Source organism: Emydura macquarii, unplaced genomic scaffold, assembly GCF_026122565.2.
Source record: "Emydura macquarii macquarii isolate MOO-44397 ecotype Brisbane River unplaced genomic scaffold, CSIRO-AGI_Emac_v2 contig_2452, whole genome shotgun sequence".
NCBI classification, from domain to species: Eukaryota; Metazoa; Chordata; order Testudines; family Chelidae; genus Emydura; species Emydura macquarii.
The window spans coordinates 2,107,454-2,135,128 of NW_027132589.1; the positions used below are offsets into that span (position 1 = coordinate 2,107,454).

At 40.6% G+C, this 27,675-nt stretch overlaps 1 protein-coding gene across 3 annotated transcripts in view; it reads right to left on the bottom strand.

The window, feature by feature from the left end:
• Window positions 1-27,675, bottom strand: part of SLC22A23 (solute carrier family 22 member 23) — a 166,003-nt gene that overhangs the window by 108,509 nt on the left and 29,819 nt on the right. For 2 of the 3 annotated variants that reach the window (XM_067562610.1, XM_067562612.1), the window contains exons 2-3: window positions 20,713-20,816; window positions 15,425-15,579 (exon numbers count right to left, since the gene is read on the bottom strand). In XM_067562610.1, the coding sequence (XP_067418711.1) occupies window positions 15,425-15,579; window positions 20,713-20,816 (259 nt within the window). Of the gene's footprint in view, window positions 1-5,568; window positions 5,633-15,424; window positions 15,580-20,712; window positions 20,817-27,675 lie in introns of those variants that run through there. The other variant, XM_067562611.1, reaches the window with a different exon arrangement.

The following is a 27,675-nucleotide window of genomic DNA, read 5'->3' on the forward strand; positions in this document are numbered from 1 at the left end:
CTAAAGTCTGTAACTAAACAAAGGTAGAGAAACAGGTTTTCTCCCAGGCAGGAGGGCAGGCAGCTACCTACCTGTCTCCAATGCAAATTAAGCATGGCGGAATCAAAACAACGGAAGCCCCATTTACATATGAATCAGCAGGGAGATGGGAAAGAAGGGAAGAACAGCATGAGCTCAGTCTGAGTCTGAGGCCAAAACAGTGAGTTTGGGAAGATACAAAGAAAGAGAAGCAATCATCTTGGCATCCATCACTGGACAGACCTGGGGTCAGAGCTCTTGCAAACTGAGAAAGATGGGTTTTTCAATTAAGGGGGTTGAAATCTCTGGGAACTGAATATATGTGAGAAACCTGCTGAGGCAAATATCTTCCACCTAGGAAGTCAAGGGAAACTAGCCCCTTGTACTTCTGTGGGAGGTCCTGACAAAGTCAGGCATAGCTGGAAAGAAAAAGATTGGTAAGAAGGCCGTAACTTGTTGAGTTAAGTCTTAGCCATTAGCAAGCATATTTTTACTGCTGTTTGTTTGTAACCCATTCTACCTGAACTCCCTTCTACTTGGTATCAAACTTAATCTATGCCCTTTTGTTAATAAACCTGTTTTATTTATACTATAATCCAACTCAGTGCTGCGTTTGAATTGAGAGGCTGGTTCGCTCCAGTTAAAGTGACAAGCTGTACTTGTGTCTCTTTCAAGGTGCCTCGGACCTTATCACTTCCCTGAGTGTTCCAGGAGATGACTGTTTGGGGAAAATTTGGGACTGGGGTGTAACAAGCGGGCTGCTGGGGTCAGAGTACTGAACCAGGGCTACACAGCACATACACATGAATGCACACAGGGACCTGCATGCTTGTCTGCTGGCTACCAGTATCTGGTCTGAGTGTCACAGCAGCAGAGCCTTTAAGGCACCCAGCGTTCCAGGGCAGGTGGTGATACAATCTCTCCCTGATCTAGGTTGAACCCAAAACATGATAGAATGGGAGCCAGGGAAGAAAATGGGTGGAGGGACTCTGGGAGCCAGTGAGGGGGAGGAAAGGCTGAGATAGAATGAGGAGCTAAAGGGGAGGCTGGGATTGAGAACCAGTGGGGAAGGGAGGAGGTGGTGAGAGTATGGAGGAACAGATCTGATGAAGCGTTGGGGCCCAAAGGGAGAACTGGCACAGGCTGGGGAAAGAGACTAGGACAAGGATGTGGAGGGAAGACAGAACTGAGATAAGAAGCCAGGGGTGGGGAAGACACAGGACTGGGACAGGGACAGGTTGTAGGGGATGGGACAGAAAAGTATGTGCCCACTAGAGCTCATTCCTGGCCAGAATCTGGAATGCAACCCAAGATTCCAGAGTCTCCTCATTTCTCAGTAAACCCCACTGCCAAAGTATCCCATCCCTCTCTAATGTCAGTCCACAAAGGATGACAACCTACTACTGCTATCAGTTGCTCCGTTAGCTCAAGGTGCAGAAGTCTGTGTGGTGGATATAACAATTCCAAAACTGACAATGACCCATGTGGATGGATGTCATATGTAATAACTAAACAGCAATACATTTTCATGTTAACTCTAAAGTGACACTTTAAAATTTATTCAATAATTACACAAGAGTTTAAAAAAAGCAACATGCCACTGAAGCTCCAAACAAAGATCTCAAGATTCTCTTGCAATACACATGAGCAGGAGGTTGAAAAACAAGTCAGTCCACTAACTAATCTTTCACTTCTTGCACAGTGGACACAGACAGCAATATCTATTCCTTTATTCAACCCCTACATACAACAAGCTTATAAAAATTAGTCTTCTGAAGAACAAGCTCAGTGAAGCAAAAATAAATAGAAAACAAGGAAGCTGTATACTCTTATTTTTCCATGTAAAAAAAAAAAAAAAACTGTCCTTCAGTACTATAATGTTGCAATGCTGCATTTCTGCTCCGGAGGGCCTAACTAGCTGCCAAGTCACTTGTCAGAACGTTTTATTCTGAGCAATAGACTATTTATTGTCATCTGCTGACTGTAGGTTTCTATTTATTCTCTGCTGAACCTCCTTGGACACTGCTAACAAAAGCTTGCCAGTGAGAAGTCAGGTCTAGTAATTGAGATCTGATTGTATTGGTTCTCTAATCAAGTTTCAGTGGATTTTTTTTTTTTAAATGAGCCTAAGGATATAACCTCTTTATACCAGGAGTTGAAGTGTAATAAATTAAATGAATAACCACAGATACCAATAATGGACATGCATTCTTTAAAAGACCTGCTAGAAGCATTTCTCTGTTGCCTGGCTGTTAATTCTTCCCTCAGAGAGGATAGAGAAGGTCCTAAGAAAAATGGTGAGGTCTCTAACTGCCTGTCATCTCAAATGAAGATGACCATTTTGGGAAGAAGTTGTGCCTGTCCAACACAGGTAAATTTCTAAAAAATTAGTCTGTAAATTGCCAATAAGCAGAGCTAATACAGACATAATCTTTAAAAAGCTTATAATGAGCATGTTTTGAAGCTCATCTAGGCTTTTGTCACAGATGGTCAAGAAGAAGAAAGTATGCCACCTGAAAAACGGGTTAGAAAAGGGCCAAATACACCTGGTAAAGTTCAATATTTTGTTCCAGATCTACCATAGAGACCGAAGGAAAGAAGTAGAGATGGGACCAAACTTGACACACCAAAAAATAAATAAATACCACAGCTCAAACCTCTCTCCATAATGAGCCGAATCTGAACTGCCCTAATACTGCCAGAGTCCAGATGTAGATTTCAAAACTTCTTTTATACCAGTTCTAAAGTGGTCAAATGTGGCATTTTGGTTCTGCCCAGTAGAGAGAGAAAGGATAATAAAGTCACTTTTGGAGACAGAGGACTAAAAAAATTTCAATGCAGGAGTAATTTTTAATGATGTTTTTAATTCAAAGGCTATTCGATTAAGTCGTCCCCCTCCCCCCCCCCACACACACACTTCACAGAAACATTATTTTTTTGCTTTCGGAGTAAAATATGTCAACTTTTAGACCAGACCAATATTTTAAGCCAAAATTATAACATAGGGTTTATAACGGAACTATAACATGGATAATAAGCTGCCTCTCCCAATTTATGTTTTAATAAGTCTCTTGGCTTTTGTTTTTCCTCCCCAACTTCACTCCATTTTCTTTCCTATAATATATCATGGCTTTATCTTTCCTTATATTGTCTTCAGTGTCAGTTCCCTCCTTACCTTCTCCTACCAACATTTTGTTCTCTACTTCCCCAATATTCTCTCTCTCTCTCTCTTTTTTTTCGCCCAACCTCTCGTTACCAACCTCCCACAGAGCATTGGCATACTGGACATACAGTACTACTAACATGGTGAGGAGTTTCCCTTAGGCCCCAATCACAATGCAGCTGTCTGCCTCCATGGTTCTCTTTGCAGGAGAGAGGCCTGGTATTCAGTATCAATGTGACCTCCCTGAGAGTTCTATTCTATCTTCTTCTTCACAGCAACTCTGTATCAGACAGAAAGCTTAAGGGATTTTCTACAACAACCCCCTGGTCAATGTGTTTAAGCACCACTGAGTTCAATAGATACATCATTTCCTTGTGTTTAGGATTCTTCCTTTCTTTTCCATCACCCTTTCCTCAGGGGATTAGTTTAACTTTTTGCCATGTGTTACCCAGGTATTTAAATTATCTATTACTTTCTGTATTTGAGTTCATTGGTCGCCAAATTTAGATTTTTAATAGTGATAAATTATATGGATAATGCTTTGCACTTCAATGCAGTTTCTCATCCAAGATCCCAAGCTCTTCACACATTAGATCTCACAGTACTACTGTGAGACAAGTGTAATCACCATTTTACAGATGGGAAAACAGCCACAGAAAAGGTTAATACCTTCAGCCTTGAATCTCCATAAACATGAACCACTTGATAGTTCATGGGAATCAAGGGGCTAAGAAAAACAAAACTTTTTAAAAAGACTTTACAAAGATCCTCACACTGTTCATCAGAGCATGGGTGAATTGATTTCTTTCTTCTCTTACAAACCACATTGCTGCCATAAATTACACATTAATATTCATCATTAATGCCCAAAGTTTGTCTTTTGATACATATATCCTTGTGTATGTATTTCCTATTGATTTTAAAATATAACAATACATGCTCAAAAGACATAATATCGCCTTTATGTGTGTGTGTGTCTCAGTAATCACATCACATCCGCTGATTTATAACTTGCACATGCTGCAACAAATAATGCTTTCTTAAAAAGAGGACTGAACCATAAGGGCACAGATATAGAGTTCACTGGCTATATACTATAGCAGTCAATCACACAACTGAAACATGAATTAAAACAAAATGAACTTATATTTTTATACTGCATATGACTGAATAGTGTGCATTTGTAGAATTTGCAGTAATGAATAATTTGATACTGAAAATTCCATACACAGAATGAAAGAACAATTAGGAAGTTAAAGTGTGAATTTAACTGAGGTTTTATTGTATTGCACTGCTTAAAACCTGTGCTGTGGAGCCATATAAGCATGGTTTCACAGCAAAAAAAAAAGATACACAGAAAAAACATTGAAATACACAAATCTCACAAGGAGAGAGAGTTGAAACTGTAACCTGGCTGCTGGAAAGGCAGATTCAGCATTATTGAGCCTTATATGCCTCATTTGACACTAAGTTCTGATGGTCTGATGTCAGGACACTGATCATAGCTTAGGTCACAGAGTAGCTGAAGCCTGATGAGCCAGCAGCTCTACCAGAAGAGGATGGATACAAATGGCTTTGGCAAGGAACACTACAACACAGCAGATTTAGCGCCTCACTTGAGGAAGATACTGAAACCTACCCAGAGAAGAGGGGACTTTCACATCTCCATCACTGAACCCTTCAGACTTAGGACAGTAAAGTGTATTTCTTAGAGCATGGATGCATGATGTTAACTGGAAGTCCATGATAACTAAAGCACAAAGACTTTTGTGACCACAAAGATGGAGGTAACTGTTCTATGTGAAAGCATTAATTTAGCATGGCAGAAAGAAGAGTCTTCATGGTTTCACTAACTGAATGGACAAACACCATAGTTTGTGTAGCAAAGATTAGAGAGCTGTTAATTCCCCAGTAGTTCAAGAAGTATGGAGAGTTGGATCCTGTGGCAAGAGGTTAACACGAAGTTTATGATTGCTGGCAGCAAACATCCTGTTAGAATCTCTCTCTCTGCAGTGCTACCAACCACATACATCAATTTAGGAATGTAAATAACAGGAAGGAATAAAACACATGCTCTGACAAGCTGGCAGCTCTATTGCTGCCATAGGCATGGTGACCCTTCAGAAGTTCCCTTGCATCCACATAAAACTGTTACATCAATTACAGGGAACCCTCGCTGGAGGTAGCACTGAGATGATATAGTGTTCCCAGCTGCAATACAATTTCTTTTTTCTCAGTCACAAACTCCTAGGACTGACAGGATGTTCAGTATGGAATTGATACAATTTCCTTTGAAATTAAATGCTTCCTTTAAAAAATTAAATTAAATTAAATATTGAAAAAAGCTACCTAACCTGCAGGACCACTGCATTATTTTGCTTTGAAACGGTCTACTGGAGATAGCCATCGCTGAGTTTCTATCTTCAAACACTGATGTTTGTGTTCAGGTCCCTGAGGCAGAGAGTAAGATTATCTTTAGAACGTATAATTATTAGAGAGTCTCAATAAAAGCCCCATTACTTTCTCCCTTCACTTTTCTCATCTGTCATTTTAAATCTCTCAATTCCTTTCCATAATATCTCAGCCTTAATGTTGCTAAACTTTTCCAATATTAGTTCATATGTTTCATTAAACTAGTATATTTTTAAACATACAGCCAGACAGCAACCTTTATATATAAAATATTAAAAGCTATATTTGTTTACTGCAATGCAGAAAGGGGGCGGGGGGAAGTCAGTTTAGAACAGGAGAAGCATCCTGGCATGATTAGACCAGGTACGCAGAAGTTAAAGAGGTTAGGACACCTCATAGATGTGTAAAGAGCATTCAGAATTAAAAGTCTCTGTCACTGGTTTTCCCACTGATCATCACTTTAGCATCAATACATGAAGGAGACAGCAGTAGCACAAGAACAGCAGTTGTGAAGCTTTCAGTTTTACGGAACAAGGAAGAACCTCCTTAGTTACTACCACAAAAGGAAAGGACAGAAAAAAAACAAATACAAAGTCATGGGACAGAATCAAAGTTATTTCCTCACTGTCAATCAGAAGCCCAGGGCATGATTCTCAGTTACATCAAGGCCTCTTCAGACTACTCTTGCAGTGTAAAGCAGCCTCAAGGTGGAAATGTTTCAAAACTTTCACTTACACCCACTTTAACACCTGTTACGCTGTCAGAATGATGTAAAAGGTAGAGTTGGGCTATAATTTTTTGTTTGTATTTCCTCCCCCCTCCCGTCCCAACAAAAACGCCTTTCATTAAAATGAAAAATACCCACATCAAATGTTTATTTTAAATTAAGTTGGGGGGGTGTTGGGGGCTTGTCAGAGGGTGGCCTTCCCCTTTAGGGTCTACACAACCCACAGGAGCAAGCCTCCCAGCCCTGGTTGACAGACTCAAGCTAACAGGACTCATGCTAGTGCCTTAAAAATAGCTACGTAGACAGCATTTTGAAGTTGTGGTTCAGGCTGGAGCTTGGACTTTGAAGCCCACCCTGCTCCCTCAGCTTTAGAGCCTGAGCTCCAGCCCACGCCATAACTTCAAAGACACTGTATATGCAGCTGTTTTTAGAGCAGTAGCATGAGCCCCAATAATCCGAGTGTAATGGCATGGCACCACCTCTCGCAAACACCCTTTCTGGTTGGGTGTGTCTGCAGTCTTTAAACAGTCCCGGCATTGGTATCAGGCCACACCCCCAGGACTTCATCCATGGAGGCAATGGTTTCACCCTCTCTGGGCCCTTCTACCTCCAGCTCTGTGGCTGGGCCACTAAGTAGTTCAGAACTCCTTCGGGGGTTTATTGCTATCCAATTGTAGGCCACTTCTCCAGTGGCCTATAGGGGAGACCCAGGCCCACCCACTACTCCAGGTTCCAACCCAGGGACCCTAAGAATAGCAGCCACATGCCACTGTGTCCCTTTAATGAAACTATTTTCTGTTCCCCAGACACTTCCCCCTGGCCCCAGCCTTCACTCTTCCCTCGGGGCTCTTCTCCTAGCTGGCTCCTGGGCCTGAACATAGTTCTTTCTCGCTCTCCCTCAGTCCCTGCCAGAGCACTGAGCTGTCCGTGGTGCTGCAGTTCCCTTTGGACAACCAGGAGTGCCATCTGCATTCCTCTGGCTCTGGCAAGGAACTGACCATCTCTGATTCTGCAGCTCCTTTTATTGGGCCTTTCTGGGCCCTGATTGGCTGCTCCTTGCAGCCACTACAGGCTGCTTGGAGAACTCTTCTACTGCTCTTTTCTTGGGACGGGTGTGGCAGGACCCTGAGCTTCCAGCAGGAGGCCTCTGGGCTAGTCCACCCTATCACATCAAGCTTATCAATCTGAGCTGGGACACTCCCTTCTGTGCGCTGTGTAGACATATCCTTCAGGGCCTGAGGCCAGCCAGCCAACCTTGGTCAATTATCAGAACTAACTGGGAAGGGACTGTGACACTCTGTATCCTATGTTCACCACTTTTTCACAACTCCAATACATTTTGTATGAAGTATGTCTTATGATGGATCATTTGAAAACTCATCATTTGCTGATCACTACATTGTACTGTGAAATACCTATGGCAACATAGTATGTAAAGTTATAAGATTCTACAATATGTTACTAAGGCATCTTTCAAATCTGGGGTAGCAGCCCAAACCACTTCCTCAGAGACAAAAGGTTAGTCAGCACCTCAGTCAGGTGTCAGCATAATTCAATAGATGATCACTTATTTAAGTGGCCATTCTTTGGCAGGAAGAAGTGTGTGAGCAAGAAATTTACATTTTGGCAAAGGAACAGACTGGCTGGCTGTCACTTGAACCCCAGCTGGAGACAATTCTTAAAGAGGAGGAAAAGATATAAAAATGAGGAACAGAGGCTGGAAATCACCTCTCCCCCCTCATCTCTACTCAGAGCATCAACAACGTTTCAAAGACAAAAGAAGCATAATTGAACTGGGGGAGTGGTCCCGGCCAAAAGATACAACCAATCTGCTGAGAGCATGTGGTGAGAAAAACTTCTTTGCTTCAAGTTCACTTAGCTTGTTAAGTATTAATTTGCATTTTACCTTTTATTTCTTTGTAACCAATTCTGACTTTTATGCCTTATTTGTAATCACTTAAAATTTATCCTTCTGAAGTTAATAAACCTGTTTTATTGTTTTATCTAAACCAGAGTGTTTAGAAACCTCCATTTGAGATAACAGGATTTGTACATATCATTTTCTATTAATGAATTGATGGACTTTCTATGAGCTTGCATTGTCCAAAAGGAAAGGCTGGGCAGTACAAGTCGCACATTTCTGGGGACAAGCCTGGGACTGGGAGTTTGCTGGTTTTACTCCACAATATAATTCAGGAGTGGCTGGCTAGAAGCACTCATATCATTCACCTGAGAGTGATTTTGCATGCTAGGGACGGTGTGTGAACAGGCCACGAGTGACTGCTCTCATAGCAAAGCAGTGTAAAAGGCACCCCAGGTTGAGAACTGAGGGGACACTATGGTTCAACAGCCCAGATTGTACCCTGCGGAATGTAACAGGGACTAAGAGATTATAAAATCCAGTAAATGTCTCAGATGAGGAGGGACTGTGGGGAGAAACTGCAGGAATGGACAGTGTCCTGCATCAGTCCTTAAGGAAGTCTCTAGTAGTCAGGACTGGACAACATGGTGACTAGCAGAAAGTCCCAAAATGGAAACTTTGTTTTCCTTTCGTGAGTATGTGGTCATTTGGACAATAAATGGAGTGAAACCAAGGGCAAAAGACGAATTTGGTGTGGCTGATAATTTCCCAGGCTGGTGAAGAAGCCAGTATCTCATAAGGTTTTAACCAAAATTTCAGTTTTAAGTTTTTTTTTTTTTTTTTTTTGACAAAATGTCAAAAAAGAAAGAGAGAACTTGTTAGTTTGGTTTTTTTTTAAAGACTTTTCATAGGAACAAAAGCTATTTCCCAACCAGCTTTAATAAAAGGACCCTGGTGCAAATGAGAATAAATTCTCTCAGTATTTAAGTTAAGAGATATGTCTTAGTTTCTTATTTGAGCCTACTGTAACAAAAATAGCCCTGGAAACCACAACTGTAGCCTGGAAGCAATGTGTTTGTGAGATAGAAGACTTCTCACACCAAGGATACTGAATCTGTTGAAGCTCTTTTGGAACAATTAGAAAAGGATACTTTACATGGAGACTGCAGGTTGTATTCTGAGCAGGAAAAATTGTGGGATTGATTTTATCTCATCTGATCCATCTAATTGGATAACACAGTCATCCACAAGAGTATTTATCTGCAGCACCATGGTTAGGTTGCATTTCCAATTATGCTCAAAACACATTAAATAAAAGTGTCAATTTTACATCTTATGTGGGATTGACTCTATGGATTTTTCTTCGCTGTATAGCCGATACTTGAAGTATTCCAGTAACTGAGATGAGTAAACTGATTCAGATTAAATAAGATCCTGTTCCAGTTATTGAATTATTCAAACTTTTTCTCACCTCCCAGAAAGTTAAATATTTCCTCCCCACTCCTCTCCTGACAAACTTACAACCTTTACTCAAAGTCATCTTAGGGTCACAGCTAGGATATTGCTGTCTTCAAATACTACAATTTCAGGGGCTTCTGGGAGGAGAGAAAGCTGCTGAGAGTCAGAAGGAAGCAATGCATTCTGGGGCAACTAATGCTAAAGTGCACAAGATGCAAGAATTAAAATGGAGCAGCCAGCAAATGCCCTGAAGGGAGAGTACATGATCTAAGGACCCTAAACCCAACAGGGAAACCCCTCTCCCCCTCACCTCACAAAATACTTGGAAGAAGGAATAAAGAGATTCAAGGTCAGGATTTGGTTTTGCTGAGGACAGAATGTGGAGCAAGGGAGATTTTTTTAATGGACTATTGCTGGGACCTGTAGTTTCATAGGCTACATCCTGCTTCATTTTGCGCTAGTTAGGCACAGTCCCCAGGAGGTTCCTGACAAGTTGTCAACACACTTAACATAGGGTGAGCAGTTTAGGTGCCCCTTTCTTTACACTATTTTACTTAATGTTTCTTATAAAGCAGCATTTAAAACATTAAGTAGCAGTAAAATTACAAAGATTCAATTTATAGAAACCTACGCCTCACTCAGCTATTTCAGAAATTTGCAGTTGTCCTTTAAGCAACACTCAATACTGCACGGTTGGATACAGTGAAGTGAGATCCAGTGAGACTCTCTCTCAAAGTATCTGTCTGTGATTGTACTTTACTACAGCTGCACCGAAGCTCAATAGAATTAGTTAGGGTAGAAGCTGATTATATAAACATGAAGTTGTTAATTTAAAAACCTTGATCTTGTCACATACATGTTAATGGAATAGAATCTTGTTTTGTTATTGAAGGGTTGGGGGAAGATAATGGGGTACTGAGGATTTGACTAGACGCAAGAGTGGTTGTACCCATTCAAGGTCAGATTTTCAAAAGTGCTCAGAACCCAGCAGCTCACAATCCCACACATATAGCTAGATTTTTGAAAAAGCTCAGCACACCATGCTGAAAATCTGACCACTCATTTTGTTGCCTAAATAGCCGCATAGTTCTTTTGCAAATCTGGCCCTGACAGCCCACAGTCTAGTAGCTCGATTTGCTTTGTACAGATCTTGCTCCTTCCCTCAGCCAAAACTCTAGCCATGGATTACAGGTAACAAGTCTCCCAGAAAAAAATCAAAAGGGAGCCTCCATGCTAAACTTCTGTCAACTTAAAGTCACCCTCTCTGTATATTTTAACGGATTAAAGGTTTAGAAGGCCTAGCCATGAAGTTTATTGATTATACTGAGACATTGCAATGGAAAAGATTACTGGACAATCTGCACTGTCTTCTGAAGCATGAGCTGGAAAAAACAAGTAATCAGCATGTAGCCGGTATCTCCACTGAAACTGAAAGAGACTAGAACAATGTGGTCCTACTTCCTTTTATTGTGCGTCAAAGCTCAGGGGCACCGACCCCCTCCCAGTGACATGGAAATACATCTTTTCCCTTATAACAAACCTATTTACCTGTTCATTCAAGTTAATGCTTTCTAATTTTGCAGAGCAGTCTGCAACTCAGTCACCCATGAAATTACTGAGCACTCTATGATTGTGTGCAAATCTGCGCCATTGCTCATGCTGACTAGGCTCAGGTAAGATCATTAGAATGATGACATGTAGCATTTTAGGAGGATGCTGGTTATCACTCTCAGCAGCACTTGGCAGAAAATATAACTTTTACCCCACCGAGAGACCTCAGTTCACATCATCTACGTTTTCCTTTATCTCCCCTCTGCCTGGCATTATAGAAAATTACAAAATCAGTAAAGTAGGGGAGAAAAAAAACCTTAGTTACACTGCAGGTGATCTCTTCCCATATCAATTTTAGTTTCCTGCTCCCTTTGCTTTGTGCTACGCCTTAGGAGGCAATGCTCCAGGTCTACTCTTCATTTCAATACATGGAGGGGGATGTATTGCAATAACATTACTTTCTTTGCAACAGCACCAAATCATTTGAAATGATAAAAGATAAGAACACAGATACATTAGTACACCAGTTCTACTCACCCTGAAAGATACTTTTCCTTTCAAGATCTTTAGCATGGAGGACTGTGCCTTCTTAATGAAGATGGTAAGTGTCATAGCATTTTAGTGAAAAGAAAATCACGTGCCAAGTGCCATTGGTCTCCATCCTTCACTCTGCACTGTATGACCCCTGCATGTGCATGGAATTCCAAAGAAGCTGGAATTCCAGTGAAGTTAATGGAGCAAAATGTGTATCACAAAGAGCTATTTGTGCAGAGTCGACGGGGGGGATTTGGGCCTTAGTAGTGTTTTCCTGTCTACTTAAGTATAAAATTAAAGCAAGCGATGGGGTGGCACCACACAGAACTCAATCACAACAACGCTCAAAGCAATGGCCCTACAAGATTAAGTGAGCTAAAGATGGGAATTACCCCCGTCTCAGAACCAAAAAATAATCAGTGTCTTCCTCATCACATGCTCATGCTCAGGCATTTTCATGTTTGCTGAGTGCACTTTGTTCAATATGGCTAAATCTGGGAGAGGCCACAAACAAACCAATTCAGGATAGCAGTGGAAGAGAGTGTGCCTCTGGGTGCTGCATGTGTGTCATGTTTCAGGGCTAGTTGCACCTCTGTCCCCTCCTCTGGTCTGTCTGAGTGCATCTCCTTGAGTGTCAGGCCTCAGGCCTTCAAATTCTCTGAGGCAGAATCCTGCAGTTCTCCCACTTGGAGGTTACACAGTTATAGTATCCTGCATACCAACTGTGTTTACCCTCAGCAGGTCTGACTAGGTTCAGCCACGTGCCGTTCTTCCCTTTGGGAGTCGTGACCAGCGGTGACTACAGTGACCCAGAACTTCCTTTTAAAAGCAAAGTACTGTTTAATCTTAACATAGGAACACAGCATAACAAGAGAAAAGGATTTTTAAAACAATGAATCAGCCTATGCACATGTCTATCTTACCTAAGGGCTCTGGTAGACCTCTCAGCTCAGAACCCCGCTCTCGCAATCTCTCCAGAAAAAGGCTGCTTCCCAGTAATCTCTGCCTCAATCTCTTCCTAAAACCATCTGACTTCCTTGTGAGAAGGCCTGGTGATCTCACACCCACACCCGCTCTGAGATAGTCCTGGAGAAAACTAGTAAGCCCAGCAAGGTGACCAGCCAGTACATCACAACGAATGGCTTTAGCATTCTCCCTCAAGTGATGGTCAGAAGTGGCGTATCAGGATTCACCTCCACCTCCTGGGATGCATTTCCTGACAAGGCTGCTAGAGAATTAACGCAATATATGCACACAGCACAACAACAACACGATAACCCATCAGGGTACAATATTTATAAAATTACAGGCAGCTCAGCTCAGTCACAAGATGCATTCAGAAAGAAAAAAACTCAGGTAATGCAAATCTCACCATTGTCTTTGAAAGAATGTGAGTTCTCCAATGCTCAGTAAAGAGCTGGAAGGTGTGATTTCCAGCTCGAGCAGAGATCCCTGTGCTGCCTCTGATTGGAACAGTGTGCTAAAAATAGAAGAGTAGATGCAGCAGTGTGGGCTAGCCACCCCAGTGCATACCCATCTGTGACATAAAGTATGTAATCAGGTCAGCTAGTCCCCTACACTGCCACAGCTACACTTCTAGTTTCTTTCCTCTCAATGCCGTACGGCACTTAGGGAATGTCTATGCTGGCACTGGAAGGTGTAATTTCCAACTCTGGTAGGCATGCCTGCTCTATCTCAGGTGTACTTCCAGTGTAGCCATACCCTATGTGTATGAGGGATGTGGGGAAGGAAAGAGACCATTAGCTGGTCTAACTCTACTATTCCAAATGTCTGGCAAGGTAGCTAAAACTTAGCAGCCCTATGTTTTCAAGCAACCATTTGGTACTATTCCCATTCCTAAAGCATCTGAGATGATTTATTTATAATTTCCCTTAGCAGGTCACTAAATCTGATCATAACTAGCAAGCTTAACTACATCTTTGTGGAAGGCTAATTACCTTTGCAGGCTGTAAACGCCTGTATGGTTTACTTCTCCTCTGTAACACAGAGCTGGGACCTGATTTGAATTATATGACCAAAGACAACAGAAGAAAATCTATCCCAGGTACAATATAATTTATTATGGTTTGTGCACTGAAGTACTGAACAAGATCTTGTATACATTAATCACTCTATCTCCTCTCAATGTAACCTACAGACAAAACACACACACAGTCCAGCACTATGAAGCATCTTATGTATGTGCAGGTTAAGGATGTTGTGCTAAATTTAGAGATCTGATGGGCAAAATATCATAATCTACTTTACAATAGAAAGTAAATAAAACTTTATGAAGAGCTGTACAGAAGGTTCCAGGATATATTTTGATTCTTTTATTTCTGGCACTGGAAAAAAAATTTGAAATGCCATGCTTTCCTCCATTGGTAAGATACTAGCTGTTAATTATACACATGGTTATGCTACTGTATTTATTGCAGCACTCCAGACACAGCTGCCAACCAAAACAGTTTTGCCTAGCTCCTGGAAAGGGAATATCTTTCTCTCTATTCCAGGATAGTAGGGAGAGAGAGGCAGAAGCCTGTGAAAATTCCAGATTTTTAGAGATTTATTTTTTATGCCATTTCTCTGTCCCCTGCCTAAATTATGAGAGAGACATTGAAGAATGTTTATTAGTTTAGCTGGAAGTCACACTTCAATTTTTTTTAAAAAACTTTCTAATTAAGAAAAATAAACAATTTTAGAAGTGACTAGTTTTTTTTGGGTGCCCATCTTGAGATGCCTTAAATGGGCTTGATTTTCATAAAGTGTTGAGCACTCTCGACAAATCAGGTCTCTTTAGCAGGGAGGCTTTTGAAAATCTTGGCCAGTAAGGGTATGTCTACATGCCAGTTAGATACCTACTGCTGGCCTGTGCCAGCTGACTCAGACTCACGGGGCTCGGCCTAAGGGGCTGTTTAATTGTGATTTGGGCTTGGGCTGGGGCCCGGGCTCTAGGACCCTGAGAGGAGGGAGGGTCCCAGAGCCTGGGCTGCTGCCTCAGCCCAAATGTCTACACCACAATTAAACAGACAGTTAGCCCAACCCCTGCAAACCTGAATCAACTGGCACAGGCCAGCGGCGGGTGTCTAATTGTCACGTAGACATGATTTAAGTGTACCAAATCGACCTGGAGTCCTCTATCCCGATATTACAGTGAGCAACCGTTAATTTCTCACAAGATTTCCATCTAGTTTCTCTCAACAAAGCAAAATAGTTCAGAGAACAATGTGGCTCAAAGAAAGAGCATGAGACGTCCCCCTTCAATTTTCTCTCTCTTTCACAATTCCCTAAATGTCTATAGAGGGGAATAATCCTAGCTACTAATGTCAAAAGACATTTCAGTGAAAATTACATGTCAGGATACATGCAAAGAGATACAATGATGTTTCAGATCTCTGAAATAGCTGTTGTGAACTCATGTTGACACCTGTTATGGTGTGAACTTTACCATGACACAAGAGGCAACTTTTGTGAACTCATGAACACAATTGCTGCATATGCTGAATCTCCATCAATGCAAGAAATAAGGGGGAGGGGGAATTCCAGTAACCAGACTGATGCAGTAGACAAAAAAGAACTCTGGGATTCAATTGGTTTTTGTACAAGCCTCTTGAAATACATACTGCAGGAAGTATAACACACAGCAGACCGCATATTTAAGCAAAACATATTTTGGCTGAATTATGAAAGTAGTACTCACGCAGTGCGTACAGGGAGAGGATTATTCCAGCCAGGCAAAACCCTTCAAAAAACCTGAGCGTGCTGAACATTGTCACATTTACTGAGAGAGCCACAGTCAGTCCAAATATCAGAATGAATATGACTGAGAAGAGCAGCACTGGCCGTCGACCAACCCTACAAACGGGAGAGAATGGAGAACCGTGTTAAAATCCAAGGTGGACACAATATTAGATGCTTATTTCTTGCAGAGGACATTGGCACAGATGGGAGAGAATTACAGAGTTCCTCCTAAATGTTGCTACCAATTTTTAACAGCAAGCAACACTTCCTCCCCCCAAACACCCTCTTCTCATATTTCTGCTTATTAAATTCAATTATTGCTTTGGTTAGTCTTGCAAAGATTCCACGGACAAATTCATTTATGAACAGATTAAATCAAATGGCATTAAGTGCATCACTATTTAATCTAAGAGCCATTTTCAAAGCCCAAAAGTGAACAAAACAACAAATAAATATATAAAAATTGCAGTGAGTGCAAGCCATTAAAAAAAAAGTTTATGGACAGGGGATTTGGGACAGATATGAGAAACATGCCCTTAGTTTTCCATGATGAGGAAGGGTCAGTTGATTAATAGAAGCTTCCCCTCAAGAGAAGGAACATGCTTGAACTCCACAAGTTTCAGCTTTCATTTGGTTAAAAACTAAGTTTCTAGCCCTCATGTTGGTGGAGAAAGCCTCAAAAATGTAAACCAAGTATCACTTTCCTGAGTCTTCAGAGAGCCTGAAGCAATACCTCTAAAAGGGTGAACTGCTTCATTCATCTCAATCAGTATCCCCATGGATTCCACAATCCAACAGCTATGAAACTTGGAATATATTCAAAGGGCTGCAGGATTCAACATATCTGCAGCCAGACACCTGCCATTTTGTTTGGTCTCTCTGCCCAGACCTGCCTATAGTTTCCCCTCCCTCTCCAGCTTTCCTCACAAGAGGGAGTTAATTGGATGACAGAGCATGCTGTCAGCAATTTTCCATGAAGCCAGATCTGAAGCCCAGGGAGGGAGGAGAGTCAAAAGTGTAGGCCATCTGGACTGCCAGGGGAACAATGCAGTAGGCCAGAATCAGGAAGCCAACCAGATGAGCCATTAGAGTTAACTAGAATCTGCCCCTTCCTGGGTATTCTTGCAGGGAAGGAGCTTCTGAGCCAAGCCACCTGGTCAATGTTTTGACTGCCGAGAATCATGAAGCCAGGCTGCCTGGAGAACACAGTGAAAAACTCAAAAATATTGAGTGAGAAAAATAATCATTGACAAACTGCACAGGCTGCATTTCAATGAGTATTTTCAATTATGAGCCACAGTCGAGTGTGTGTTTATGGGAATGAGTAGAGAACAAATTAATACTACAACAGAATGTAGGGATTCTTGCTACAGAATTTGGTCCCACTGTGCCAAGGAGTATATAGATATGGGGGAAATATATGCAAAAAAAAAAAAATTGGTTAAGAAAGCACAACTCAAACATTCTCTACAAAGTCCTACAATTTAATCTGATCTGAATACTTAACACTCCTATTAGGGCATTTTCTCAGGTTTTGCTGATTACTGAACAACTGTAATGTATACTGCATACATACATTAGTGATTAAAACTATGGTTTTGCTTCATTTAAAAAACTGGAATAAGAGCAATGAAGTCATAGGCTGGATGTGGGGGAAGAGGATGTTATTTTTCTGCATGCTATTTTTAAGGTTTTTGGGAATTGAAAGACTGCATAAGAGTATTTGTCGTATTTTACATGGAATTCACCCCATTTTCTGAACATCAGTGCACAAGATATTGGCCTTTTCAAAGGGAACAGGCTCAGTAAATAGGTTTTAACTGCAGTATCAACCCCTTGACACCTCATGCAAAGAGCTTTAACTCATCTGCAGTATGTAACACTTGAGATATTTTTAAAATAGAAAGCATCATCAGGCACATTCGGGTCAGCAGTAAGGTCAGAGTAAGCTGCTTTAATCGGTATTACAAACCTCATGAAACTCTGGGTTAGTGTGCAGCTTTTGAAATCAGGAAGAGAACAGAACATTATTTCCCCAGCAACGAGCAGTTGGATTCAGAACACTGCTGTGTACTGGGAATATAATGGTAATTACCTCTTTTTGTGTTAAAATAGTATGTACCTTCCACATTTTACATTTTCAGGGGTTAGAGCCCAAAACAAAATCCTGAACCCAAACAATGATGAAATTTGGGTTGTTTGAGATCTTGTCATACTGTCACAACTTTCCCCCAACGTACAGTAATGAATTTATAGGCTCAAAGCTGTAATTCATAGTAATTGTTGCTTGTAAAAATGCTTTATAGAAGAAAGGCACTATGCAAGAGCTAAGAATTTTTAACTTAAGTCTCATCACAAGCCTGACATTGATCGCCTGTCCAGGTACAAAGAAAAAAGTTTAGACTTTTCTACTCCTTTATGTTGCCAAAGGTGGCCTCAAACTTAAAATAAGCCAGAACACTAAATACCCACTTCTTTCTTTTTGTCAGAGGGGACCTGATGTGAAGAGTTATCATTTCCCTCCCCACTAGTGGGTGGGGAGAGAACTGCAGTTTCGGTCACAGCATCCTATGACCAATGACTATCCAGGTGCTTCAAGGATCCTAACAGAGTCCTCCAGTAAAGAAAGAGATGGAGCACCTGATATTCCAGACACGTACCACAAGAACACTGGGAAGATGGTCTCAAATTTAAAAAGAAAACTATCAGTTTGAAGCAACATGTGGTAAAGAGACAATACAACTGTTTAAATATAATCAATAATATGTCCTTCAATAACGATTTAAAATAAAAAACCAGACCCAAGTCCCTCCTGGCTAGTAAAAGCCAGCTACAAATAATTGCACCCTCTGCTAACAGAAACCATCACCTCTTTCCAAAAGCAAACCTGCCATCCTTCCTGAAAAAACCCCACAATGAGTTTTGATATTGTGAAGACTAAAGCAGCTGACCCTCACTATGGAGATCTAATTTACCCAGAAGGTGCTGTGATACCACGCTGTTCAGAACTATAGAAAACCTTTATCTGTAGATAGATCAGAATTATCTTGCTTATAAAATTATTAGACTTTAAATATTTTCTTTCTGCAGAGAAATAAATGCTAGAAATGAAGCTACCTGCTACATCTATGGTAAGATCTTTCCCATGGCGTGACTAGCACCCTTCAAATTAACCCACGCTACAGACTTTTGAACTATAAAGGTATGTGCATATATACATATACAACATACTGGCATATATACCAAGTGCAAATCCTGTAGGCACAATTAAACAACAAGGATGAAGAAAGCAAGCAGCCATGGACTTCTGTGCAACCAGCAACATCTGGGACGGACATACAGATGCATGCATCTAGTGCTATAAAATATGCACTTCTGTCAAAAGAAAAATGGTCAGTGGGCAGGGTGGGAGAGACATACTCTGTGTATATAAGCATGAATTGCCATCCACTGAAAATTCTAGCCAGCACCAATTCCAGTGATCATGTTGCTCCTGTAGAAAGCAACAGTAAAGTTTTTGGCAGCACGCTGTGCTGGCCCAGAAAGTGTGACAAACTGCCCTACTGCAAAAGGATGTTTTCTGCAGTGCCCATACTACACTGTATTAGAACACATGCTGCTCTCCATAATGCACTGGTTTTTGGATAAGGATTAGCCCTAAGTTTGAATAAATGGAGGCCTCACATGCTGTATCCCATAGATCTTCCACCTATATCTACACACACAGCTAGGGCTTCCCCTAATAGTTATGGGGTGAATGAAAATCATTCTAATGTCATTTGATCATAAAGCTATAAGTGATAATTTTCCTTTTAAAAGAACACCAACTTAAAATGGTATGTTGCAAACACATTTCTTTATCTCTGTAAATACCACAAATTCAGATTATTAAAATTGAAAGTTTTCAAAATCCAGTTTGTATCACTATTTATACTCTATCATTGCATTCATCTCTCTGAACGTAGATAATGAAAATAAAATCAAGTCTGTTTCCCTTTTGTTAATTTGGTCACTTACCTCTGCGTTTCCCAATGTTTTGAAAGCTGAACCCCCCATTGCCCCTTTTTACAACAATGAAACAACTCATACACTTTCATGCATCCCCACAGGGTGTTAAAGCTCTACCCTAATTTTAGAATTTCAATTAAATCAAATTATACTATATTCCAGTATACATATCCATAAGCCTTTATTTTAAGGAGCAATGAATATTTAATACTGGACACTAAAGAAATGTTTCAATGCATGCTATGTTATTATTTAAAAATCAAAATTAAGATGCTGTGAAGCTTTGAGCCTGGTTGCAACATGCAAGTAGCAAGGTTCTTCTCACAGCTATAAGGTATGGCATCAACGTGAGCAGTAATCACATAAATCTTCATAACACCACACCTGCTCTCGTCTCATCCATGCTTTAATCAGCAGTGAAAAAAATATCATAATTGACAACTAAATTAGCATCCACTGGAATGAATGGGGCAGTTTCATACCAAAAAGCTATTGTTTCAGGCTCTCTGCAAACTCAGGCAGACACCACTTTGATCGTAGTTTAAAATTTTCTTTGTAACCCTAACAGCTAGAGATTTTTTTTAAATGGAAACAGACACTGGAGAATAATTGAAAGTTCTGTCAATGCTCCCTTTCCCCACTAATTCAGTACCCCATACTGAGAAATGCTAATATAGATGTTCTTAATGCTGCAATATTTGGGTTTCAAACATTGTAAGAGAACGTTTATTTCAGAACGACTTTTAAAAAAATAGCAAAACAATGGAAAGGTTTGTAAAGGTCTTTTAAAAATAAGATGCACATTCTGGGCCAAATGTGAGTTGACCCTGTCCCTTTTATTAGCAAAAAAGGCTAAGAAGTCATTTGTGATTGTTGTATCTATTTGACAGAACACTAGAAGCTAGTGCTATCTAAAACAAAGCCTCCGTTTTTAAACAATTAGAAAATATTTAATTCTGCTCTGTCATTACAGCAGTAATAAAGTGTGTCAACACCAAACAATTAGAAGTCAATGATTAAGTATTTTCTTATTATGTTATTTATCATGCTATAAATGATTCCACCAGGCAATCAAAACACAGTTTCATACTGACAACTCATGCTATTGTTTTCAGAGGTTTGTAGATCTAATTATGAAAAGGTTCTTTGTGAATAGTAACTTTTAAAAAAAAGTTCAAGAGAGATACTTAGCATTTGTATTCATTTAAAGCTACACAGCATTAACAGATTTTCACTCACCAGTCAGCTATACATCCTGTTATCAAGTAGCCAAAGATTAATCCTACCAGTAGGGAGAATTTAGCAATATGGACTTTCCAGGAAGATTCACAAACAAGGTCCCACTGAAAGAAGAAAAGAAATAGGTACATTGAAACATCTTGGTCCTTCTCTGGTGCACTTAAACATACTGACATTGTAGCTATTGTTTTCAATTTTAGCATTCACACTGGAACAGTGAACCAAGAACATTTTTAAACCCAAATCCAACTCATGTTATTAGGAACGAAAGGACTCTCCTTTACTTCAGTGAGAATTGGATCAGGTGCTTAGTTATACACTAATAAATAAGTTTGTTTATTTAGATGTGTGATTATATGGGCATCTATCCATATGTTCTAGGCGCTCAAATACTACCCCAACATGTCTAAAGTGCAGCAGAAGAATTCTATATAAACCACCACCAGGAAGCCAGACAATTTCAAATTGCAGATATCCCTAATTCCATTTTCAAATGACTGAGAAAGATGTTCAGCTTTGTAGCAGGCCCAGAGAGTCATCAGGTTCAGGCTACTTCAGCCGAACTGATGGTAAGCTCTGTTGCAACACAGTACAGTATTTCCTGTCTCTAGTGTAAGATGGGCTGATGGGGTAAAAAAAAAACAAACAACCTGCCTGTTAGGAAAGGCTAAATTATATTGACACACTGGAGGTAAGAGCAGTAGGAGAATCAAGAGCATCTGTGTGTTGGCCTGACTCAGCTGTTTCCACTGTGCCATTTTATGGTGCAGTGATAAAAGGGAGATGAAACTGCACTCTGAAACCATCTCACTTGTTGAAATTGTAGTACTCCAAAAGGGGAGTATAAATGAGTAGCCTCCTTCCAGGTGCCCCCTCATGGCCTTATTGCAGCCTGCAAGTGGCCCCCCACTTTAGTTTCTCTCTTGGATCCCAGTAATTTCAATACAAACACGTCCTCAAGTCCATCACAGTTTATTAACAAAACTCAGTGCAAAAGTCCGCAAGCAAAAATCCTACAACATAGTCCACATCACCTCAGTGCATGTGGTCTTCAAAACTCAGGTCCTTTCTCACCATCCCGGTATCTTCTGCCAGACCTGGACTCTTTAACAGTCCTCCTTTGGCCCTCTGCTGGGACCACCACCCCCGCCCTTCCTTCCGGGATACAACCTCCTTCCTCTTCCCAGGGGAAACTCTCTCAGCCTCTCTACCAGCCAACAAAACCTTGCTGCTCCCTTGCATTCAGCCCTCTCCCAGGAACTGCTCTACCTGACTGAACCAGTCATCTCTAACCCCCTGGCAGCAACTTCTACAAAGCATCTCACTATCTCCCCCCATCCCCTCAGTTGCTGTCCTCCTCTCTTAATTAGCCCAACTCAGTGCTCCTCGACTGGAACAAAAGGGCTAAGCCCTATTTCATTAAATGGGTCAGCTACCCTCTTACAGGGAGGCACAGTATTCCAGGAATATTGTCAGCAGAAAACCACCACATCCTGCCCAGTTTTCTGCAAGGAAAAGAAAACCATCAAGAAAAACGGTTTTGTAATTTCCATTCATTTTCCCAATATAGGAATATGTTGTGGTTAGAGCATTGGCCAGAGCCTCAGGAGATCTGGGTTCAATTCTTGGCTCTGCCCCAGACTTCCTCAGTGTTCTTAGGCAAATTGCTTAATCCCTCTGTTTGCTATCTATAACATGGAGGTGGTAATGCTTTCCTACCTCACCGGAGCGTTAGGAGGATAAATTCATAATGTTTGTGAGGTGTTCAATCCTACTGCAATGGGAGCCATATGAAGTCCTAGAGAGATAATGGCAGCTTTCTAAATTAAGGAAATGCAATACATATGGGGGGGGGGGGGGGAGAAGAGGGTTGTTCCTTTCCATCTTAATTTGAGGTGTACATGGTCATCCAGAGGCGAGGTAATGGAGGGCCCTTCCAATTAACATTTTGCAAGGTCAAGCATATAGAATTAAAAATGTAATTTACTTTCCAATTCTTTGTTTAGAGAGAACATCCCAAGTGAATGTTAGATTAGATGCGTCTGGAGTTGTAGGATTCATTAATCTCACAAAAAGAGGCTATATTTAAACCCATCTAATTCCAATAATGCAAGAGACGCTCTCTCTGCAAAATGGTGAGTGGAGCACACCATGTGAGAGAAAGCACAACACGTGCTTGGTCAGCACCATCTCTACACAAGGCAGGAGAAATTACCCCAGCAAAACCACCATCCAATTACATTGCCAGTCACTTCCTTATGTAACAATGTATGCTATTAAGTACAGCATGTCAGCTCTTTGCAGATTATGCTATCTCTCTGCAAACACCTGAGCTCAGTCTTTCAAAGCCACACCTGTTTTCCTGTCCTGGCACTGAACCACAACTGCATGATGTACATCTATGGGGTCCTAAGGAGGCCATTTGGCAGGCTATGCACTGCACCTCTGAAGGCAGCAAAGTGGTCAATATCAGGAAGCTAATAGGAACAGTAAATATTTATCACTAAGGGCCTACAAGCTATTTACAGTAATCAAGTGAGCAAGGCACAATGAGACTTACTGTTAGAATGACAATATTTATCAAGCTTACATTTTAAAGGCATTTTTATGGGGACAGAGGGAAATGCAACTAATGTGATCTTGCGCTCACAAACTATTTGCACAAACATGAAGTTATATATAACCTCCAGAAACGTTTTCAAAGTGAAGATGGGTTACCTTTCTAATTATGAGTTTGCATAACGCCCAGCAGTAGGATAAGTCACTCGTGAAGGCGGATTGCAAACTGAGTTCAAGTTATGTCAAAACAGTTATATTAAAACATTTTTTCCATTCTATTAAAAAAAATGTTAAAGGCCATGTATACAAGTCTGCCATTTTCCTTTTGTTACAACCAGAGACGTGGTAATGTTATCCAAAGGCAAAAAGAGCAGATATCCTGGTGCATTTTGATCTTCATGGCAGGCTATTGCTAGTTAAAGATATCTGACCTTAACATAAACTGAAAATGGCAGATGTTCAGAAAGATTACATATGGGTGAGGGTTCAAGGTTCAAAAGTGCTGAAATCTCAAGAGTTATTCATGTAAATATTTCAGGCCAAGACAATGGAAATCTGACAAATTCAGTTGCTCTATTACATGCAGTAATAGTAACTTTCTTTTCAGCTTATCACCAGGCTCCGATGTAGTCCACGGAATCCACCCCAGTCACAGAACTATGAACTGGAATCTAAGGCTTCAACTTTTTAAAATTTACATCAGTTGAGGATCTGGCTCATAAGACATCATAGCTCCACTGGCATCAGTTTACACCAAGAGGGCGTCTACCCCCATGTTTCGAGCCCTTATGGTTGTGCAGTTAGTCTTGAAAGCATGAACTTGTGTAAATCAATGCAGCATAGACTTCCTGGGTCTGCAAATGGTCTGTAACAAGAATTCTGAGGGGTCTGATCAGATCCATAAATCCAAATGAATAGATGACAATGTTACCATTTTAAAACTATTTCACTGCTTATCATTTTAGCAGAAATTTTCAACTAGTATATCATAATCCCAAACTGCCTAGAGCCCCAGTTTATCCAGTTTCCCCCATGACAACTTCTACAAACTAGAGACAGGTTATATTGGACTATACAGAGATTATCTATACCTGACATGCACACACAGATATAATAATTGTATAGGGCTATATAGTGCCACAGATTTTTTTAGGCAGAACTCCTTGCTGGCTTCACTGGGGGAGTTTTGCATGAAAAAGAATGGCATGCTCAATAGTATGCTCAAATAAAAGGCGGCTATACACATAAAATGTAGTGCTTTGTTTTCTCTTGAAAAAGTTACAAAAATTGACAGATTCGCTTTTGTCCTCCCGCTGCACAGAGAAACAATAAGGAGCTTGTTAGATTCAAAATACAACTGATTCCTGCAGGCTTCCATCCTAGACGTTTTTACATAGAACATTCTAACTCAACCCAAGTCATAAACCAAACATGGAAAAATTCAACCCCAAACCTTCTGACAATGTTATAAGCATTTAAAAACAGAAGGTTGTAAAAATATTAGATAACACTGATAATAGGTATTGCTACTATTCCAGCCATACTATCACATATTGCACAAACACGTGGATTATTACGTATACACTCACTTTAATATAGAAGCTACTTAACAGCATGCAACATTGTCACTGCATGACACTACATAACAGTAAGTTTATTCCAGGAAGAAAACTTACTCGTGTGTTTAAATGTTTGCAGGCTGAAACCCTCCAATAAAGAAGAGAAGACTGCTATATTTAACTGAAACTCCATGGGAATTTACATTGGCAGATTCTTTTTTACTGAAATTGGAATTTGGCCAGGATACCACGCATATCTTGCAAATAATGCCATGGAATTAATAATCTCAAAAGGACTGCTCCTTAATTTTACATCTTAACAAAAGAGAGCACCTCTGTATCCCCAACCCCACACTGGGGAGATAGTACAATACTGACCCAGAGGGAAGAGTGCTATCTGCTGAGTTTACAACACCTTTTCCAACAACTCCTGGACCCTGTCTTGCATGCCTACCATCCTGCCCTGCCCAGTTTGAGAGATTGGATGAAATGACAATTTGAGGTAATACATCACAAGTGTGAAGTTTAATATTGTATTTCAAAATAACTGAAGAAATCCTAAAGAATTCAGCAGTTCCAAGTCAGTTTGTAACACAGCAGCAACTGGAAGGGTTTGCCATATGTAGACACACTGTTGATAACATGTTGCAAGTGTTTCTATACTGTAACAGTACTTTCTGGCAAAACCTAGGGTCCTGACATTTATCGATGTAGCCGAGCCATTACTCCACATAGCAGGCTAAAACCAAATATAGACTGCTCCTAACTGAAAGAACGCAGAACGCAGAACACAATGCTTTCTTTCCCAGATGTTTTCCCAGAATGCAATGCTTCCTTTCATTATATATCCGACAAAAACTTAACCACCTGAAAAGTAACTATTTCATAACTTCCTTACCACAAGCCAAATCCAGACAGGTCTTACTCAGTGTTTACTAAGTCATAATTCACAATGAAGTTAGTGGAAGCTTTGCCTCAGAATGTGGCCCTATGTTTGTTAATTATTAAGGTGACTTGTGTATAAATAAGAGCTCCTCCTTCCTGCCAATCTTCTCTTCACACAGAAGCAGTCCTAATGCTGTGTGTGGGATATTGCAAATATTTTTATAGCAGAGGTCAATTTATTTACATGTATTCAGTATTTATTTAGGTCAAGGAGGAGACATCCAGGTGAGTGAGAAACAAACTCTTCAACTCAGATGTTCTTAGAAACTGTAAAGAAACTAATGGGACCATCTTTTTGTTCTGTGTTTGGACAGCATCTAGCACACTGGGATGCTGGTCCATGTCTTGGGTTCTTGAGCGCCATTGCAGTACAAGTAAAACAACAAACAACAACAACAACAAGTCATGCCCACATCCGGTATTCTCTTTTCCTTCCAAGTTTCATCCATTGTAAATATTCTCTAGAAAGGGGAATTCCATACCATCCTCAAGTGATGGCGGATAACAATTAGAGCTGCTGCATGGAGGAATTAAAAAAAGGAAGGGAGAAAGCTGGACAAAAATCAGCATTCTGTGGAAGCATTGACTATTAACTTCTTCAGACCCCTACCACACAATTCAAAAGCCACACACTGTCGCAGTTATCCTTTGCTAGCAAAGTCTCCACAATATGGGTCAATCCACCTCCCATAGACAGAAGGCTTTTTACCTGAATGTAACACACTGAGAGAATTAATCCAAGTTAATGACCAAGCTACACCTGTTCACCTGACTGTCTCAGCTCTGCCTGCATCTCAAAGTGACTAGATGAAGAGCTCCTACATGGGATCATGCATCTGCATTCGCTATGCTATTAAACAGAGTCAAAAACCTCTATCCAGATTTTCCACATCACCTAGGCTCACAGCCCTAAGTCACTCCCACTCCCTCACTCTCCTCCTTCCCCCTACATTCAGGCTGTCACCAAATCCTGCCAGTTTTTCTTGCACATCTCTAGACTATCTTTTCTCTCCATACCTATTGCATAAGACCCTTGCAAAAACAGTTGCTTGGGAGTGGGGATGAGAAGTTAAAAAACACTCTAAAGGCATATATTTAAACAAAATGTTCCAGAAACTAGAACTACAATTTTTGTTATCAAATTGAATTTCAATGATTACATTTGTATTATGATTTAGAAGGTATGCTAAATATATGAAAGGCAACCCTGTCTCTAGATACTTCAGGGAAGACCTCCACCAAAAATTCTGTTGAGACATCATTATAAAGCTTCTTCAGCACAGTATCTCACTATCTGAGGCATTTCGAACAGATACTAATAATCTGCCTGTAGGAGTAAGAAGAGAACCTGCCAGAGAAGAGTGACATGATCTAAGCTAGCAAAGCAAGCCGCTCAGACAACCATCACCCCTCCCAACAGAGAGCAAGCAAGAGTTGGTACACTGCACCATAATGCCTGTCCAGGGGCTCCTTTTTTCTGTAAGCATAGCTGAAATAAGATTCCCTAGGACTACATAAAAGCTGGGAGGCAGCTGGTACCCAGAACTGTCACGCCACAAGACAGACATTAAAATCATTTAAAACCACTTTAACAGGATTTCCCCAGATTGCTTCACAAAATTCCTTTTCATAAGAGGGATGCAGTCTGTCCACACTGTTGCATAAGAAAGTTTAAAAATATGCAAACATACTAGAAATAAAAGAAAATGCTGAACTCTGTACAAAATAACCATGCAGTTATATCACATGAAAATGACCAAAAGCAGAACATCAGCGACAGATCAGCGATTACATTTGAAGTTCTGCTTCTGGTGGTTTACTGACAATACAAAACTATACACTCTTTGTGCACTTTCCAGTCATCAGCAACAAGAATACACATTTAAAACTTGCAAATCTG